General features: G+C 64.3%; 2 protein-coding genes across 3 annotated transcripts; both read right to left on the bottom strand.

Annotated features, from left to right (window-relative positions):
• Window positions 1-4: 4 nt before the first annotated feature.
• Window positions 5-12506, bottom strand: SEMA3B (semaphorin 3B). 2 transcript variants are annotated; one of them, XM_069027446.1, is made up of 18 exons: window positions 12358-12506; window positions 5515-5642; window positions 4491-4648; window positions 4347-4409; window positions 4139-4258; window positions 3971-4064; window positions 3763-3882; window positions 3289-3434; window positions 3083-3197; window positions 2934-3003; window positions 2705-2849; window positions 2377-2596; window positions 2196-2287; window positions 1982-2023; window positions 1730-1887; window positions 1563-1618; window positions 1345-1484; window positions 5-1261 (listed from the first exon to the last, which is right to left on the bottom strand). In XM_069027446.1, exons 1-18 carry the CDS (start codon window positions 12504-12506, stop codon window positions 821-823), a joined length of 2457 nt encoding a protein of 818 aa, XP_068883547.1. In that variant the 3' UTR covers window positions 5-820. The 2 variants fall into 2 exon arrangements, with proteins under 2 accessions (XP_068883547.1, XP_068883548.1); XM_069027447.1 differs by having other exon boundaries at window positions 12220-12440.
• Window positions 7323-9316, bottom strand: LOC138117419 (uncharacterized). Its single transcript, XM_069027705.1, is given in 4 exon segments — window positions 7323-7958; window positions 7960-8170; window positions 8173-8627; window positions 9099-9316. Coding segments are annotated over 4 exon segments (1191 nt in total). The 3' UTR covers window positions 7323-7651.
• Window positions 12507-19080: the final 6574 nt, after the last annotated feature.

The following is a 19080-nucleotide window of genomic DNA, read 5'->3' as shown; positions in this document are numbered from 1 at the left end:
GAGGTCACCTTCGGTCACTGTTTTAATTGCTGCCGCTTGGCACTGGGTAAGTTGTGGTTTTCATCTTCCAGAAGTCAGTGGAGCTGAAAGCACAGGGAGCTGGAAGCCTGGGGGAAACCTATCAACCTCGGCAATGTACCTGCAGGTCTTGTCTCCCCTCAGCCCTCCAGTGCTGCCGAACATCCCACCCCTCTAGGCTTACGGTGCCAGAGGGGTCCACGCTGTGGGGCACTGGGCTGCCCCCCGAGTGCTTCCTGGGGCTCTGGGTCAGATGCGGGGCCCTGGGCGGCTGAATCTGCTTTATTGTGCTCAATTAGTACAAGGTCCCCTGTGCCACTGTTCTACACCCAGGGCGGTGGGTGCCACCTTTACACCCCCCCACATCTCCCCTTTGCGCCCCCCTCCTCCTGCTGGGCCCCTGTGTCCCACCAGTGCCTGTCCTGCCCGTCCGTGCTCCCACTCCTGCCTGTAGCCCTTTTGGGACCCGAGAGTGACCCTGCTGCGCCGTCCTCCCGCAGTGCCACGCTGAGGGGGCACTGCCTGGCCCTGCAGGTTTACATTCATCGTAACAGTCGTTAATAAATATTTCGGTGACTCTGCGATGCCGGCAGCCGGCTGGGTCCCCACCGGTGCTGGAGCCGGTGGCAAGGGCACTCGGCAGCCCCTCGGGGGGCTGCTCAGCCCGGCTGCCCTCCTGCGGCCCCGGAGCTGCAGCCCCCCGCCACTGCCCACGCAGCGCTGCCGGCAGGGCGGCCGAGGCTGTGCCCCACCTGCGGCCCCGCTCCTAGGCAGAGCCCGGCGCCCGGGGCCGACCCCCGGGTCACCAGGGGGATGCGCTGCGGGGGCCCCGCTCGGCCCGCGGCCCCTCGTGGGTGCGCCGGCGGCGGGCCCTGCGCGGCTCCTCGCCCTGCCCGCGGCCGGGGGGGCCGGCGGCAGTGCGGGGCGGTGGCGGGGGTCTTCCCCGGCTCCAGAGCCTCTGGCAGGCCTTGTCCGTGGCTCCCAGCGGTGGGCGCTCCACCAGCTGGAGGAAGTCCCGGTACCAGACCTTGCGGCCGGGGACCCCGGCGGCGAGCTGGGGGTCTCCGGCAGGCGCCGCGGCCGCGGCCTGCCAGGCGCCGATCACCTCCAGAGAGAGCCGCAGCAGGGGCTGGGTGAAGCCGTGCTCGGTGGCGTGGCAGAGGTAGAGGCCGGCGTCGGCGCGCTGCACGCTGCGCAGCAGGACACCCCGCTCCGTCCGCACCACCCGCTCGTCCATCTGCACCTGCGGCACCCGTGGGGATGGGCGGTCAGCTCGGCACGGCACGGCACAGTCCCACCGGCGGTACCTGGCCAGGGAGAGCCTACCTCTCGCTGGGGATCGTTCAGGGTGCGCTGGTATGTCCAGAGAACGCGGGCTTGCAGGGATTTGGGGATGCACTCCAGAAAGACGGTGCTTCCTTCCACCCCATAGAGCTGCTTCTGGGGCACGCTGTCCCGCCCGGGATCTGCGGGGACACAGCCTGGCTGTCAGCCCCCCACCATGGCAGGGTTGGTCCCCAGACTCTGGCTAGGTCCCAGCTCACCTTCAGAGCAAAGCACGTTGGGGTCACCGTTGCGGACATCCTGCCGGCGGAAACGCCTGTGGGAAGGTGGTGGAGGAGCAGGGGCTGCAGTGGCGTGAACTGTGCTCCTCACCATGGCCTCGGGGCTGGCTGGTTGTCCCAGCGCTGCACCATGGCATGTTACCTACCTCTTGGTGTTGGGCACATAGCGGGTGCAGGCATTGCCATCCCAGGCACAATATGGGTCCCGGGCCAGGCAGCACTCGGCACAGGCTTTGCCGTAGGCACTGCAGCGGTGCAGGGGCAGCTGGGCCAGCGCTGTGGCGGAGCCAGCGTAGAGCTGATGCTGCGGGAAGAGCAGAGCTGAGTACCTCCATGCTGTGGCATGGGGCTAGACAGAGCCATGGTGGACACGGGAATGCCCAGGGGTCCTCCCTTACCCGCTTGGAGGAAAGCTGCAGGCTGGTGATGGGGGAGGCATCCTGTGGACAGAGCATGGGCAGGAGTTAAGGGTGCATGGGGGAACCTGGGCATGCAGCCTGCTGGCTCCCACATCCCGACAGCTGGAGTGCCCTGGCACAACCCAGAGCATGGACAGCACACAGGGTGCTGCAGGGAAGTCTGACTGGTGGGATGTGGAGCCCTGACCCTCACCTGGAAGACCTGCAGCTCCTCCAGCAGCAGCGGCTCCATGCGGTGCCAGCTCTCCTTGGGCACTGAGACCACCTTCAGCACTGTGCCCACATCTGCAGGCAGGGAGGGATGAGGACACAGGTCCCAGCCCCAGCATCCCCCTGCTCTCCCTCACTGCCCCATCCCTGGCGTCACCACATGCCTGTGCCAATGAAGAGGACATCGTAGTGGCCATCAGCAGCGGTGACACGATCCACAGCGATGCGGGTGAAAGTGTAGGGCACGGCGGCTTGCAGGAAGAGGGGGCGTTGGCCATGGGGCAAGACAGGGTTGTACATCAGCGGGTGGTGACGGGCAAACTGGATCACCTCATCTGGGAAGTCCTTGGTGGAGCCAAAGGTGCCGAAGGTTTTGCTGGGGCACTGCAGGGAGACAGCACTGGCTAAGCAGGGTATCACACCCCCTGCCCCCAACTCCAGGTAGTGGCATCCCACTGGTGGCACCAGCTGGGACACCCCTACACCACGTACCATGCCTGGGCGGGGGTATGGCACACGCCCCTGGTATGACACCCACTGGTAGTTGGGCCCTTCCTTGTGTGCAAAGGGGCCCAGGAAAGCCCGGCGGATGTCGGCCATGGTGTAGACACAGACAGCTGAGCCTTGGAAAACAGAGCTGGTGGGAGAGAGAGGGGAAAGATGTGAGGGGGCAAGGGGGGCACCACTGGGTATGTGCAGGTGACTGGGGAGGGGGCTTGACCTGGAGGTGGAGAAGATGGCATAGACCAGAGGGTTTCGCTTGTCTCTTGTCTGCAGCAGGAAAACGTCCCCTGCAAGCAGGGAAGGCATCAGTGCTGCCAGTTTTGCCCACAGCTACACTGGGGGGGGGTCACATCCCCATTTACTCACGGAGCTCATCGAAGTGGGTGTCTGCCCCGTCGGGTCCTGGCACGGCGCAGACGAGCCGAGCCTTCAGGAATGTCGTCCACTTGTTCACCAGGCTACGCTGCCCACCCATGTCGTTCTGCCAGGAAAAGGAAGACACCAGTGTCAGCAGCAGCAGGTGGCACCTGGGCACCCTGGTCCCCAGCCCACCTGCCCGTGGATGCTCTCACCCGGCAGATTTGGCCGATGCGGGCGAAGCTGGTCTTGCCCAGCCCCTGCTGCCGTTCAACTGCCGTTTCACGGAAGAAGAAGTAGATCTTGTCATCATCGGGGTCCTCGCTCTCTGGCACCCAAAAAACGGCCACGAACTTGGGCTCTGGGGATAGAGGGGTGATGCTTCCAATGCCTCCACTAGCTCTGCTCCCCAGGGACCCTGGAGCACCTGTCCGGGTCCCAGGGGAGGGTGCAGAACCAACCCTGCCCAGCTGCAAGGCAGAGGCAGAGTGTGGATGGGACTCCACCAGACATCGGGGGTCTGGAGGGGACACAGGACCCCCTGAAGTCACCCTCTGGAGGCAGTGAAGGATAGGGTACATCTGAGCCTGAAGAAGTCATTGCCCTGATGCCTCCAGGCAGCAGCACTGCCGTGCCAGGGTGCCAGCACCATCCCCCCCACCCCAACCCTCCCAGCCCCCAGCACTGACCATTGAGCCAGCGAGAGTCATGCTGCTCCGTGCGGATGGAGGGACGCCGGCCCAGGCTGCGGAAGATGGTAAAGTCACGGCCCATCAGATCGGTGGCCACCCCAGAGTAGAGCTCCTCGCCTGGCAGGCACCGAGGGAAGTGTTATAGGGGACCCCCCGGCACCCCTGTGCCACACTGCACCTGGTACCGGGCTCAGCGTTCCCTTACCCACAAGGACAGAGGCAGCTGTATGCCGGGGGTCATACGGGCTCTTCCCCTTGCCATCCTCAGTGTGGTGGGAGTCCAGCTTGAAAACAGGCTCCTGGAGAGGGGTAAGGATGGGAGGTGGGCAGGTGGCAGCATCTGGGGGCTGTGGTGGTGTCAGGGGAGGCTCACTTCTGCATGCTGGCCAGCCTCGACGAAGGCACAGACTGGGTGGAAGGCACCAGTGCCACAGGCGTACAGGTGGGTCTGGTTGTAGGGGTGCAGGATCTTCACAAAGTTCATGCATTCAGCCTGGGGATGCAGGGAATGAAGGGTGAGGTGGTGCTGGGGCAGACCCCTGGCACAGCCCTGGCATCCCACAACACGCCCCATCACTCACAGTGATGTCCTTGCCGGCCCAGTTGCATTCTTCCCTCCACTCCACAGGAGCCGGCCAGTAGATCTGCGGGTGGAAAAGGGGACGCTCACAGCACCTGGTGCACCCGGGACTGCCCTGCCAGCATGTCCCCCCCTGCCCTGTTACCTTCCTGTCCCGCTGGCTGATGTCATCCAGGGCCAAAGAGAGGAGGTGGTTCTTGGCACCCACGAAGAGACGGCCACGCTCCTCGTCCAGCAGCAGGGCCTCGTAGCAGCAGGAGCGCTCCAGCGAGAAGAGGCGCAGCCCATGGCGAGCCCGCAGCTCTGCCGGGACCGACCGGCACTGCTCAGCCCGGCCCCGCCACTACCTGTCCATCTCCACTGCCCTGGACACATGCTCCAAGGCAGCCTGGATCAGGCCACGGCCCCCTGCCATGCCATCCCCTCCCCCAAACCTGTCCCACTGGCTTGACCAGGTTCACCAAGCCCTTGCCTGCCCAGCACTCATCCCCATCCAGCCCCACACCCATCCTTGTGTCCTCCGAGACTCATCCCCAAACCACCCAGCATCGATTCCCATGCCCCTCGGCACCCATCTCTGCACTGCTCCCCCTGCTCAGGCAGCAGGGTAGAAGTGGCCATTCCCTGCCCCGCGGAGCTAATCCCACCGTGGCGGGAACAAACAGCCCTTTGTCAGGCTGGGAGGAGAGCTCTTGCTGAGACCTGCTGCTGGACAAAGCCCCCTGCGCCGTGCTGGAGCCCAAGGAGCAGCCAGTCGGGACATGGCACCAGCTCTCTGGCTGGCACAACATTCCCACCAGGTATGGCACAGCTGTGGCGAAGGAGTGCCACCGTGCTGCACGCAGGGATAGGGGCACCTGAGCCGGCACATGCCGGGGGCTGGGAGTGAGGTCCCAAGCACAGGCATGGCTCCAAGGGCAGGCAGGTGGCCCTGGGGGGGCTGGCATCAGGTAAGGAACATGGCAGGCAGCACCAACACCTGACAGCCCGCGGGGAGGGCGGCAGCAGTGCTGGGGACGTGCCGGTGCTGGGGTTTTGCGCCCTTCCCACCACGCTGCCCCCCAGGATACTCCCGGCCCTCGGGACGATGCTGGGTGCTGCTGACACGTAACCAGAGCACCCACACCTGACCGCAGGTCCCCCCCACCCTGCCCGTGTCCCATGCTCACCGGGGAAGGACAGCTTGAGGCGGGGGGTGGCAGCGGGTGGGGGGCGGCTGGCGGCGAGGCCGCGCAGCAGGAGCAGGAGCAGGAGCAGCGTGCGGCTCATGGCCGGGGTCTGGCTGGTGGCGCCGCGGCTGGGGCAGAGAAACAAGACCTCAGCTCGGGTTACAGCGCCCTCCCCACAGCCCCCAGACCACGATCCCTCCCCGATGCTGCCGACGACGGTGTCTGGAGAGCCCTGACCATCGGCATAGGGCAACTCCAGGCACGGCATGAGGGGATCTCCCACTGGGCTCGACCTGGCAGTTGGAGGGGACATGAGCCAGCCACATCCCTCCCTGTCTTTAGGCCCCCATTAATCCAGCCCCAAAACCTAACGGGCTTCGAGAACAGCCCTCCTGCTCCGGCCCATGGGGAAACTGAGGCAGCCCAGCCAACCAGCATCCAGCCCTGCCCATGCCTGTCCAAGCCCATCAGCAGGAGGGTGCTGGGCTCTGCTCATTCCTGCCTGCAAGCACAGAGCTGTCCTATAGGAATGGGGACAAGGACAAGTAGTGACAACCAGATAGGGCACCCTGGGCAGTCAGTGGGCTCCTGAACACTGGGCAAGCTGTCCCTAATGGTAGTCATGGGGTCCCATGCCTCAGTTTCCCCCACTGCTACAGCCCCACCGTTAGCCCCGGCCTTTCTTGTACCACCATACGAATGGGAGCAGGGTTTGGGGGGCTCTAGCTAAGTGGGTGCCCACAATACTCAGAGGGGCCCATGCTGGTGTGTCCACTACTCTGACGGGTGCCCACCATAAGGTGGGGAAGTACTCCTCCAGCTCTGGCAGCAGCACGCTCTACCCTGGGGAGCAGGAGGTGATGGTTATCAGGGCACTGTGCCAGAACAGAGATCCCACCTGAACAGATTGCCCCCCTGGCCATGCTGCAGTGCCTTGTGCAAGGCACAAACTGAGCTATGCCGGTCATCAGCCCCTGTGGGCCTCACCAGGACACCAGTGACAACCAAAGCCCCACCACAGCCCCGGGGATCGGTGCAATCCCCGAGACTCTGCTGCCCTGCATGAGCTGGGAGCTGGTGGATGCTGCCCTGGAGGGTCACATATACATGGCATAGACTGGGGGCTCCTGCGGGCAGGGCAGCACCCTCCAGGCTGGCCGGTGGAGGTGAGCCCGGGGCAGGCAGCGGGCAGGGCCTGGCTGGGCGCAGTGCCGGCTCTGGCTGCCCGGTGTCCCGGCACGAAGGCGGTCAGCGCTAATGGCATTTACAGAGGCGCCGGGATGAGGCGCGGGACCCGCCGGGCTCTGGCAGCCCCGCAGGCTGCCGCCAGCCAGGGCCGTGCCGGGGCACCGGGGGCCTCCCGTTTCCCCGCACTCGCCGAGCGGCCGGGACTGACCCCCGGGCGCGGACCCGCGTGGCTCTGACCCGGCTGGCACGGGGGGCCGGGTGGGGGGCGAGCACCAGCGGCAGCACCACAGACCCTCGGTGCCAACCCTGGAGGATCTAGCCCGCGAAACTCCCCGTGCCAACCCCGACGCCAGCCCTCCGGTGCCAGAGGGGACACGAACCCCGCCGCGAGCCCGCCGGTACCAGCACGGGCAGCCCCCCCGACAGCAGCGCAGAGACCCCATCCTGGGACACTCTCCGGCCACCCCCGTACCCTGCTGGCTCCCCGACCCCCGGCACCCACCTGTGTCCCGGCTCGGCTCGGCCCGGCCCGGCCCCGCCCGCCGCGTCCGCCGGGAGGGAGCGGGGCGGCCCCGCGGGGCGGGGCGGGGCGGGGTCGGGGGCGCGCACAGGGACACGCACACGTGTGTGCGGACACACACTCACAGCAGACACGCGGGCACCCTCACACATACACACGCACACAGGCGAACACCCACGGACACTCACACAAACGCACACACAGCCGTGCTGCCACCGGGGTGGCACTCACGGGGATACCCACGGTGACACCCGCTGCCCCCGGGGCAGAGCTGAGGATGCCACGCTCAGCACACGTGTGGCTCAGCACACCAGTGGTGGCGGGGCTACCTCCTCCCCGGGACAGGCACTTGCCTGCCCGGGTGTGGGGGCCGTGCCGGGGGATGCCGGGGATGTACCGGGGGTACGGGGGGCCGGTCCCGCGCCCCGCTCAGCTGCAGCCCAGATGTCTGGCCCGAGCCCAGCCCGGAGCAAACAAAATTCCTCCGCTGCCTCCCATTTTCCAGCTGCCGCTGCCAAGAATAGCAAGTGCCGAGTGGTGCCGGCAGCGGGGCCACGCGTGCCTCGGCGGGCAGGGCTCGGGGCGGGGGGAGCGCGAGCTGCCTTGGGGGCCACACCTGCCTTGTTCTCCCCGTGCCCCTGACTGTCCATACCTGCGGGTGCAGGAGTCCAGGAAAGCAGGTCCAGAATCAGTGGGGAGGCAGAGCTGCAGGCAGGCAGGGGTGCAGGCAGCAGACTGCAGGCAGGTGCAGGGTGAGTGGGGAGGCAGGAGTGCGGGCAGAAGTGGGTGCGGGCAGGTGCAGGCAGTGGGTGTCAGCCGGCAGCGAGTGCAGGTGGGCTGGCAGCGAGTGCAGGCAGGCCAGCAGCAGGGCAGGCAGGGCAGGTGCAGGCAGGCAACTGGCACAGGCAGGCAGTGAGTTCAGCAGGAAGCCAGAGCCGTGCAGGCAGGCCAGCAGTAGGCAGAAGCTGTGCCAGGCAGGGTGCCCGGGCAATGCCCTTCTGTCCCACTGCCAGTAACCCTCGTGCTGCCAGCCCTGGTACTCTGGCATGCTGGCAGGCTCTGTTCCAGCACCACCACTCGTTCTTCTCCTGGCTGTGCCACAGTGCTGGGTGGCAGCCAGCCCAGCCCAACCCAGCTTTGTGGGCAGCAAAGGGGACAGAGACAGCAAAGAGACGGGTGGGGCAGCAGAGGAGCTGGCACCGGTGCGGCAGGGGTTACTCTGCTGTAAGACTTTGTCCAGCACCAGCAGGACTTTGGGCTGGGTGGCCCCCACACGGCTGGGCATGGCGTCCCTGTGCTTACCGTCCCAGGACGGCAGGCTGAGATGGTGGGGACAGGGATGTCGTGCCCAGCCCTGCACAGTGGGCACCTTCCTGTGCTATTCCAGCACAGTGCCTCAGTTTCCCTTCACCCAGCTGTGACTTTTCCAACTACCGCCACTCCCAGCAAGCGTGGCGAGGTGTCCAGGTGACGTCACCATCACCCCAGCCCTGGAGCCCTGCGGGGACCTTGCTGGCAGCGGCTCCGCCTGGAGAAACCATCAAGCGTCAGAAGGGCCGGGCTTCCATCCCGGAAAAAACGGCGCGGGAGGGATGCGCCACGTCGGCCGCCGGCCACCCCTTCCTGCCCCACCGGGTGCTCTGGGCAAGCACCAGAGCCACTGGGCACTGGCATGATAACAGTCCCCTTCTCGAATGGGCATCGCCACTAGCATCCCGTCCTCATCCCTGCACTCTCTGCCAGCCCGAGGAAGGCTTCACAGCCAGGTGCCGGTGGCCTGGCTCCCTGCCAGCGCGGGGGTGTCACTGCCAACGGCGCCAGCAGGTGCCGGCGCTTTCGCTCTTTGATCTCGCCCCTGCCGCTGGCAGATCCGCACCCAGGGATCGCTGCCTCGGCCAAATCTCCCCTGGCGGTTCCGGCTCCGGCAAGCGTGTGTAGCTCTGCCGGCAGCGCCCGAGCCCCCAGCAGTGTTTGCGGTAGGAAACGGCTCCTCTGCACCCCGCAGGGCTCCGGGGGCGGCGCGGCAGCAGGCAGCGGCCAACGCTCCTGCACCTCCTGTGCCGGCTGAGCCAGCAGGGCATGGGATGTATCCATGCCATCAAATGGGGGACCAGGACCACTGGCTGCTGGATACCTCGCATGGAGGGAGAAGGGCTGGGATGGGCACCACTAGCCCTCAGGACGGGTACAAATCCTGCACCCCAAACGGGAATGGTACCTCGCCCTGTTGATTCTGTGGGGACCTGCGGGGTGACTCCCCCAAGGGTGCTACAGGGTGGTCCCCTATGTCTCTGGTGGAGCCATCATGGCTGAGGACATGCGAAACCCAAGGGTCAAGGTGAGCTGCGTCATGACACCCGGTGCCATAAGCATCTCTATGACACATGGGCTTGGCACGGCACTGCTCCCCAGCCAAGAGATGGGCTTGTGCAGCAGGATGGCCTTTGCTAGCACTGCCAGTGACACTGCCAACTTGTCAGCAGGGGAGGAGTGAGGCATCCTCACCCCAGCCTACACCCATGACCTGGACACAGGGATACGCTGCTCAAACTAGTATCCCCTGGGTCTGGAAACCCCAAAAAGCTGTTGGTGGTTGGTGATGGCACTAAAGATGTGGCTTTAGGACTTCTTTGGGAGTCCATCTGTGGCACACAGTGTTGGGCCATAGGATGGCATCAGGCCTTGTGAGGCTGCTACATTCCTGGTGCAGGGGAAGGATGTGCCAGGCAGGCGACAGAGCCCATGGCATCCCAAGTGTGAGGGCTTGTCTGGCAGCAAGCAAACGTGCCTGAGACAGCTGCATCCTTGTAGCACAGCATGGTGGCGAAGTCCCAGGGGACACCAGCTCTAGGCTCACACCCTGTCTGTGGATACATGCACCCCGACCCTACGTCCACCCCCCAACACAGCACTCTGGTGCGAGACCCCAGCATCAGGGACCCCTGTGGCCCCAGAGCATTCCAGCCAGGATTAGGTACCGGCTCCCGGCAGCACCACACTGGTGTAGCCCAGCTAATCCTCTTTTAATTGTCCCAACCCTGTGCTGGACTGATCTGGGCTGCCCAGGGGGTGGGGGTGTTGTGTGCACCCTAGTGCCTGAGCATATCTGGGGTGCTGCCATCGTGTGTCCCTTCTGTGGGACCGAGCCATGGGGTACATGGTGAACCTTTGGGGTGGTGATGAAGGGGTGCAGGACAATGGCTTTTTGGAAAGGGAAAGGAGGGATCCTGGTCTTACAGGATCCTATCCTCCTGACCCGAGGTGACCATTTGGCCTTGGCTTTGTGTCTGCCAGCAGCCAGGCTCTGCGACAGGCAGAGGGGCCATATGCCTTGCACTGAAAACCACTGAATCTCCTCAAAACCATACGTGGGGCAGGAGCAGGACACCCAAGCTTTCTGCCACCATCCAAGCCCTCTCCCCACCCCAGCAGGAGGGCAGCGAGAGATGCTGGCTGAGCCCCCCTGCCTGCTGCCCTGCCCATGTCCCTTTGGCCCTGCCCTGTGCCACACCAACCAGCGGCATCCAGCTCCTTAGGCTTTAAAAATAGGCTGGTGTCCCTGCCATGGGGTCAGTAATTTTAGCCAGGGTGTGTCTCTTTGGGAAGAACGCGGATCCATTCATCTTCTCCTGCTGGCCTGGCTGCATCCACACCCAGGGCTGATGTCAGCCCCTCGTTGCCCACTTGCTCATCCCTGCCCCGGGCCAAAGCAGTACAGCCATGGCCACCTTGGGCACAGGCAATGTCTGGTGGGATGGTGAGGGTGGGGAAGTGAGGACAGGGGTGTCCAGCTGCCCCCCCGAGCCCTCCTGCTCCCCATCTTGGGCATCTTGCCCCCAAAGCTGGTGGCACCAGGGAGCACAGCATTCCATGGCACCCAGCAGCACCCAGCCAGGCCGTGGTGGAAGAGTCCTGGCACCCTCTTCTCTCACCCTTCTCCTCTCACCCCGGCCCCCCAACACAACAGCCACTTCAGATCGCCTCCCACGGTGCTCCCGGGGGGCTGTGCCGGCTGGGAAGGCTGCGGGGGCCGCCGCCAAGCATAATGGGGCTATTGATGGCCGAGCCAGCGGCCCCGGCACGGCACAATGGGGCCTTGTCTGCTGGCCCAGCTCCCGCTCCTGCCCAGCCCTGTGCCCAGCCTCAGGATACCCCCTTTCCCGATTGCCTCGGAGCTCGCCCAGGTGCTGGTCAGGGCAAACCCTGCCTTGACCGAGCCAGTGAGTACTGTGAAGGAGCAGCAGGTGGGAGGCCACCAGGTGAGCCCCCCCTTCTCATAAACCCGTGCCCAGGGAAGGAGCATTGCTTGGGACACTTCCCAGCATGGTGGTGCTCACCCCTGCCACCCCCGCTGGGACGGGGCTTAGGGGTTCCTGCTCAGCTGTGGGGTGACAGGAACAAGGAGGTGGTACATGCCCAATGACGCCTTCACTTCCCTCTCAGGACCATGTCCGAGCCCGCTGGCACCCAGTACCCACCGAGGGGAAGCAGGGACCTCACTGCTCCCCAGGGAGCTCCATAGTCCCAGTCCCCCAACCCCATGGCCCCCCTCAGTGGGCCAGCCCAGTGCCCCAAATCCACCATCTCACCTGCTGTGGTGCGTGGGCTCTGCCGGAGCTCGCCTGCCTCCTCGCCCGGCGGGTAAGCTGGGGCTCTGGCTGCCGCCTGCTCTTTAAACCCCAAATCCCCGGTGCTGGGCGCCAGTCCCGCCAGCGGCGGGGGTGGAGGGAGGGGATGCAAAGCCCCGGTCCCTGCTCCCGGGGCCGGCACCAACAAAAGGCAACTGTGTCGTGTGTCCTCCCTCTGCACCCAACGACCTGGTTGGCTGCTTGGGAACAGCCCCTCGGGACCCCAGGGCTTTCTGGGGTGCTGCCACCCCCTCTGCCTGCACTGGAAAGTGAGGAGAGGTGCGAGCAAGCCTAGGATCCCTGATCACAGCCGCGGTACATCCCGATGTCCCCAAGCACCCGTTCCTGCCTGCTCGGTCCTGTTCCTACCTTGGAGGAGTGCCAGGGTGAAGGCACTTATCACCGTCTCAGTGCCTCATCTGCTCCTGCAAAGCCCAGCCCAGCAGGGCTGGAGGGGGAGGAAGGGGATGTGGCTGCTGCCGTGGTGCCCGTTCTGGGGGGACTCACCCCACGATACCCCCATAGCTGCCGTGGGGCCGGGTGGCTGCCTGCGGAGCATCCCGGCGGTCCGAAGGCCGAGCAGCCGGTGACTCCTCATTAATGTGGGGTAAATGTGTAACAAGTTCTCGGCTGGGCTGGGGCGGTTTGAGCCGCATGACTCCTGTTGCCTTCCCGGAATCCTGGGAAATGGGGATTTAGTGGCTCTATCGCGGTAAGAGCCACTCAGCCGGGGCAGGAGGGAGAAGGAAAGTCCATCTTGTGGCCGGACACGCTGGGGCGTCCAGTGCTGGCTGGACGGAACAGAGTGGGCAGCGTGCTGGGCTGGGCTGGGCACAAGCCCATTGCCGGAGGGAGAGAGGATGATCTCAGCCCGTCTGCCCTCCAAGAGGGCATGAGGTGAGAGAGCCAAGGGAGCCAGGCTCTGTTCAGCAGTGCATGGGAAGCAATGGGCACCACTGTAATAAAAAAAACTGAACAGGAAATTCCATCTGGAGGCAAGGGAATGTGTTTTTCTTCTGTGACAGTGGCCAGGTGCTGACATGGCTGTGCCAGAGGCTGCAGAGCATCCAGCCATGAGGATCTGTGCCCAGGCAGCTGGCACCAGCTGAGCCACTCCTGCCGTGGGGTGGGCTCAGGACAGCCAGGGACTCTGCCAGTACTGTGCCAGGCCCCAGCCTCAATCCTGGCAGCTGTGACCGTGCAGGTGGAGAGGGGCTGAAACGCATGATCCTGAGATGTCAGTGCTGCCACAGAGCTGGGCTCTTAGCATGTTGTCCCAGAACTGACAGTGGGTCACTGTGCTGTGGCCATGTGGTGCCGTGGGAAGCCCCAGGGCACCTCACAGTGTTGAGCTCAATGGAAAGCACTGGGGTGGCCACAGGCCTCGGGAAACAGGTGACCCCCAACGGAGAGATGCCAGGCAGCACGGCCACCACTTCCCATGGGATAGACTGAGGGAGGCTGGGGCTGTCCCACACAGGGGCAGGCAGAGTTCTGGGGTGCAAGCTGGGGGAGAGGGCTTGCTGGGACACAGATCTGGGGGGACGTGGGCTGGAGTCATATGGGTGTGACAAGGCAGTGAGTGCTGGGGAAGCCCCAGTGGGGCCAGGCTGGGTGCAGGCACGGGGGAGGCAGTGTGGGCAGTGGGCGGTCAGGGGGCGGTCAGGGGGCGGTCAGCGGGGAGCGGGCAGGGGGCGGTCAGGGGGCGGTCAGGGGGCGGTCAGGGGGCGGTCAGGGTGCGGGGAGTGGGGAGCGGTCAGGGAGCGGGGGGCGGTCAGGGGGCGGTCAGGGGGCGGTCAGGGGGCGGTCAGCGGGCGGGGAGCGGGCAGGGAGCGGGCAGGGAGCCGGGAGCGGGCAGGGGGCGGTCAGGGGGCGGTCAGGGCGCGGCTGTGCCGCCGGCTGCCGGCAGAGGGCGGTCGGGCACCGGTCCGGCCGTGCCGCTCCCCCCGCGCTCGCTGCCGGTGCCCCCGCGCTCCCCGGTGCTCCCGGGCAGGGTCATCGCCGGCCCACAGAGTCACGGGACGGCCATGTCCCGCGTGGGTGGTGTGGGGTCACCAACACCATGCCCGTTCCTCCAGCCGGTGGGAACCGGGAGCGGCCGGCCGGCGGCGGGGGATGGCGGGGGCCGGTGCTGCCGTAGCGCCGCGCTGACCTTGCCGGCGGCACAGCGAGAGCGGGCAGCGCTCTGGGCAGAACCGGCGGAGCTGGAGCAGCCGCCCGTGGCCTGGCACCCACGGCCTGACCTTCGCAGGGACAGCTGTAGTGCCGGCAGGGCAGCTGGGGGCCTGTATCCCCATCCCCACCCTGGTATGGTGTCACCATTGCGTCACCATTGCGTCACCATTGCGTCACCATTGCGTCACCATTGCGTCACCATTGTGCCACGGTGGCCACTGATGCTGGTGATGGCATTCCCCATACCCATCCCAGCCCTCATCTGTGCTTGCTGCAGCCCACTGAGCCCAGTGCTGGTGGCAGGTGGGTCCTGTTGCTCACAGGCAGGGTGGGCATCCCAGGAGTGCCACAGAACGGGTGGTAGGACTTTGGGTGGTGTGGGATGTGCCAAGAGGGAATGGGACTGGAGTTGGCCTCTGGTATCCCCCTGGCATCTGGTGGGACTGGGGTGCCTCTCCGACAGGGGAGCTCTGGAAAGGGTGCCGGGGGGATTTCTGTGAAGCACCATGCTCTACTGGTGGGGGAAGGTTTCAGGGAACTGGGCTGTGGGGGAAACATGTGAGGCGGCTACGCAAGACCATGGCACATGCTCCGGGCTTGTGCTGGCCTCCTGCCACCAACTGGCTGGCCCTGGCCGGCCCACAGACCCAGGGACTGGCCCAGCCCCACGGCAAACAGCGCTGAATTGGGCGAGCTGACCCTTGGACTGGGCAAGGAGGGATGACCCCACACCCAGGACCAGTGGTCTCAGTGCCACGCTGGCCGTGCCTCGCTTCCCCCATTGTGGGCAGTCCCTCTGCCAGCATGGTGGGTGCTTATCCTGGTTTCTGTTTCCTCCTCCCGGCTCAGCCCCTGCAGCCCCTGGGCTCGCTCCTGGCTGTAGCGCAGGTGGGTCAGTACCATTATCCCCCTGGCAGCACCAGGCAGAGCGGTGCTGCCAGCTCTGCTGGGTGGCAGAGGTCCCAGGGACAGGAGCACTGGGGGTGCCGGGGGCTGGCTGCACGCCGGCAGTGGCAGGAGCCGGCTGGGGCTGTTTTCCTCTCTGTTTGCTCGGCCCTGGGGACGGCCAGCGATGCGGATCAAGGCCGGCGTCCTCTGGGCAGCCAATTGTCGGCCAGCTCGGAGGGGAGGGAGAGGGGCAGCTGCCCCAGGGCTTTCCCAACCCTGGAGAGGGCCACCATACCAGCCCTGCCCAGCCTGAAACAGCACCAGGTTTAGTCCACCCAAACACAAGGCTGGGTGATGCCAGCAGGGACCCAGGGGTGCCCACTGACACTCAGCACCCGGCACTCCCCAGCTGCCCCCTGGTTGGGGTGGGTACCCCACATCCCCCCACAGGGCTGGGGGACATGGCAGCCTCAGCCCTGAGTGCCAGCACGTCCTTCTGTGCTTCTCTCACTGAATCCTTTTCCCTGATGAGCCATGAAAGGGCCTTTATCCCCTCTCCTCCTCATGGCTGGATCACACCCGACAGGAGCCTGTGGTGGACTGGCTGGCCCTGGGAGTGACAGTCACACCCCCCAGTGTGGAGGTTCAGGACAGCCCTACGGGTGCCTCTGTAGGGAGCTGGAGCAGACTGCCCTTTCACGGGGACTGCAGGGACCATATCTGCTCCTTGGTCAGCTCTGGACTGACCACAGTGCCTCGGGGAGAGGAGGGACACGGCTGTGGCCACATCTCCGTTTTTAGCCCAGTTATAAATAACTTTAAACAAGGATGCTACAGTTGTCTGGGCTGAAAGGTGTCCCCGGTCCTCCCCTGCTCCCCAGCTCCCCAGCCATCTGCCAGGCCCTGGGCATTATGCCTGGCATCCCCTGGGGGCCTCCCAGCCAACTCCACGTTCCCTGACAGCTTGCAGGAAGCTTGGAGATGAACAGGAGAGCCCCCTCCCCAGGGACTGGAGACCCCCCAACACTGCCCCACACTTCCTTCCACTGCCCCATGCTGCACTGCTGGCATCACCTTGTGCCTCCTCAGAGGTTCTGGCAGCTGCCTGAGCTCCCTGCCTGTCCTCAGGAAGCCTGGGTGGCTGCAGTGTGGAATGCCGAGCTCCCTGTGGGATGGAGGACCCTGAGGCTTGGGGAGCTGATGGAAGGCAGCTCCCAGCCCAGAGAGACTCAGGTCCTGTGAGCAGAGGTCCCCCGGCAGAGTGGAGCTGCATCACCGTCCTGAGGGATAGTTGCCAGATCATCCCTCCAGCAGCTGATGGCACCCAACATCTCTTTGCCCACCCAAGAGTAAAAATACTGCTGGCTACATGCCTGGCTTTCCAGTGGGATGTGGGAAGCAACAGAGCCCAGCAACTTGGGACACTGGGGAAACAAGCCAAGACTCAGGGGAGCTGGGCACTGGGTGCTGCATGTTTCAGGAACATCATGGCTACTTGGGTTTGTTTGGCTTGAAAGTCATTTGAGTTGCGTTTAAAGGCATTACAGTCCTTGCTAAGTCCTTGCTTAATTACCTTAACGGCATTTAAGCCTTTGCTGCAAGATGGTCAGCCCACAGAAACAAAGCCCCTGGCCCTGGTGGGGCTGTGGGTGCTGCCAGTGGGGACAGTGGGGACATGGCTGTCCTGCCTGGGTGGCAGAGATGAGCAGGCTGCCAGGAGGTGCCAGCACCTCTGGAGAGGACTGAAGGGACAGTCTCCCTATGCCAACAGGAACAGTTTATTCCCACATCTTAGGGCTCAGAGCATCCTCCTGCCCTCAAGTGCTCCCAAGCAGCCATGGTGCTTGCTGGGTTGGAGCTGGGGAAGCCTGTGTAGGTCCCTCCAAACCCCTCAGTGGTGCAGGGAGAAGCATCAGGGTTATCCGATGTCCTCCAGTCCTTGGTTCCCAGCTTGTGGCTTGGCACAGAGGTGATTGAGGCAGAGATAACCCACCCTTCAGGTCTGCTGGGCAGCGCTTTGCTTCTGGTTTCTGTAAAGTTAATTGGTTTCGAGGTTCCAGGAACAAACGAAGGAGAAAAACCCACTCTCCGATGTGCGGGATCATTGAATGCTCTCTGGTGAGTTATAATTGCAAATCATGTTTTGAAATCACATTAACCAATTAGCCCGTGTTGTTGTTGTGCCCTGCCACATGACAGCATGTGCCGCGAGGGAGGCTGCGGTCAAGGGCGAGGGAGCGGGCCACCAGCTGCTCCCCACCACCTCCATGTCCAGGCACAAGCCACCAGCACTGGGGTGCTTCTGTGGAGGGAGGGCTGGGGGGAGGAAGGCTCCAGCCCTGGATGTGGCCTCGGGTGTCACTCTGGAGTCCACCCAGCCCATGCTGCTGGCCACAGGCATCCCTCTCCTCTTTACAATCAGCATTCCTTTTGTGCCTCACTTGCTTCATGGTTATGGGGTCAAGACAGCAGTGGGGGTCTTGGAGCCCCTCTGTGTGCTGGCCCCTATGTGTGATGGGCACTGGAGGCACCCACTGGAATCTTCCTGGAAAGGGCAATCTCCAGGAGACTTCTCGCTCGAGAGGTCACGGTGGTGGCGGGGGGAACACTGCTTGGGCTGCAAATCTAACCCTCATCTCTGCCGTATCTTCCTGCCATCTGGGCTCTGGGAGCAGCGGGCAGAGGCAGGCAGCAGCAGGCAGCGGCTCAGGGGCCGGGGGAGGAAGCCGAGCGTGAGAAGGAGAGCGTGCCCCAGCCATACATGGCACCCACTGCTTTGTGCCTGGGTCCTGGGCTGGCCTTGTCCGTGCTGGGATGTTTGAGGCTGAGGGGTTTTATGGGTTCACTTAAATCTTCAGTCTCGAAGCACAACTGAAGGATAAGAAACAGGACAGCTTTTGGCTGGGGGAAATGGTGAGAAGGCAAACCCCACGGAGGTGTGCTGAGGGCGAGGGCTCTGGCACAGCACTCGGCTCGCTGCCATTGGTGAGGCAGGATGCTGCTGGCGGGATGAGCCGTGCTGTGCCGTGCTCCCCTGAAGGCTCCTCACATACGGGAATCCAGCGTCAAACTTTCCAGCCAGCTGGAGAAAACCACACGACTGCAATTTTGCAATCCACTGGAGCCCTGACACCACCAGAGCCACTGGGGAGACTGGCTGGAGTTGCCTGAGGAAGCACTGTTGACCAGAGGGCTCAGGGGCTCAAGAGCAGGGTCTTTGCCCACCCCTCTCATGGCTCCTCTCTGTGTCTCCAGCCCGGCTGCACGAGCCTGCAGCTACTGTGTGCCCACTGCAGGATGCTGGGACAGGCTTTGGGAGGTTTTGGGGACATCTTCCTCTCTTTTCCTCCTCTCCTCACTGCTTTGATTTTCTGCAAAGCTTCAGTTTGGCACGGTGGAGCCCATGTCCTCTGCCCACCCGGAAAGTGGGAACACTGGAGAGGGGCGTCACATGCTGGACAAGAGAGGGCACAGTAAAAAGTAGACACGGCTGCATTTGTGCCAATAGAAGGAGAAGGGCATTTGGAGGCTGGGAAGGAGCAGACAGCCTCCAAGTCACTTCCCACAGGTCCTCCAGCATGCTGCCCCTCTGCACCCCATGCCATGCAGCCACACTGCCTGTCCCCACACAGCACCGTGCTGTGTTTGCTCACAGGGCGGAAGCTCTTGGCCGCCTTTTACAGCCCTGGTGAGTGAGCCGCGTTGCCGCCCGTCCCGGGACGTCTCTCCACAGGTGCCACGTGGCTGCACCCGCTTTCACCAGAGCAGGGAAAGGGTTAAGCCGATGGCTTGAGGCCAGCCATGCCCATCCTCTGGGTGCCTCTGGCTCCCCCGTCACACTGCCAAACCTGGCTGCCTCCAGTCCCCCGGCGTGCCAGCCAGCGCTGGTTCAGCACTTACGCATGCTGCTGTTATTAGAAATTAGTTAATGGATGTATGTATGTCTGCAGCCAAAGGAGAGCGGCAGTAACAGGAGCCGCGGGATTGCCGGGAGCGTGAGGGCAGCGCTGCCACTGAATATTTAACATCCCTCGATGTCCAGGCGAGAGGGTGCCGCTGCTGCGAGGGGACGTTTTCCGCCTCTGCTCCCGATGGCGACGCTCACTGCTGGCTGGCAAAGCTGCTTCCATCCCAGGCTGCCCAAGGCTTCACAAGGATTTATGCGAG

The sequence above is a fragment of the Aphelocoma coerulescens genome, chromosome 12 (genome assembly GCF_041296385.1).
Source record: "Aphelocoma coerulescens isolate FSJ_1873_10779 chromosome 12, UR_Acoe_1.0, whole genome shotgun sequence".
Classification (NCBI taxonomy): Eukaryota; Metazoa; Chordata; class Aves; order Passeriformes; family Corvidae; genus Aphelocoma; species Aphelocoma coerulescens.
This window is presented reverse-complemented; position numbering and strand designations above follow the sequence as displayed.

Excerpts from the sequence above, each read along its gene's own strand:
- SEMA3B (XM_069027446.1), bottom strand. The coding sequence starts at position 12,506 with ATGCGGCTCAAACCGCCCCAGCCCAGCCGAGAACTTGTTACACATTTA. Across the intron at positions 4,410-4,490 it reads TCAGCCAGCGGGACAGGAAG|ATCTACTGGCCGGCTCCTGT; the intron begins GTAACAGGGCAG and ends TTCCACCCGCAG. Across the intron at positions 2,850-2,933 it reads GCCATCTTCTCCACCTCCAG|CTCTGTTTTCCAAGGCTCAG; the intron begins GTCAAGCCCCCT and ends CTCTCCCACCAG.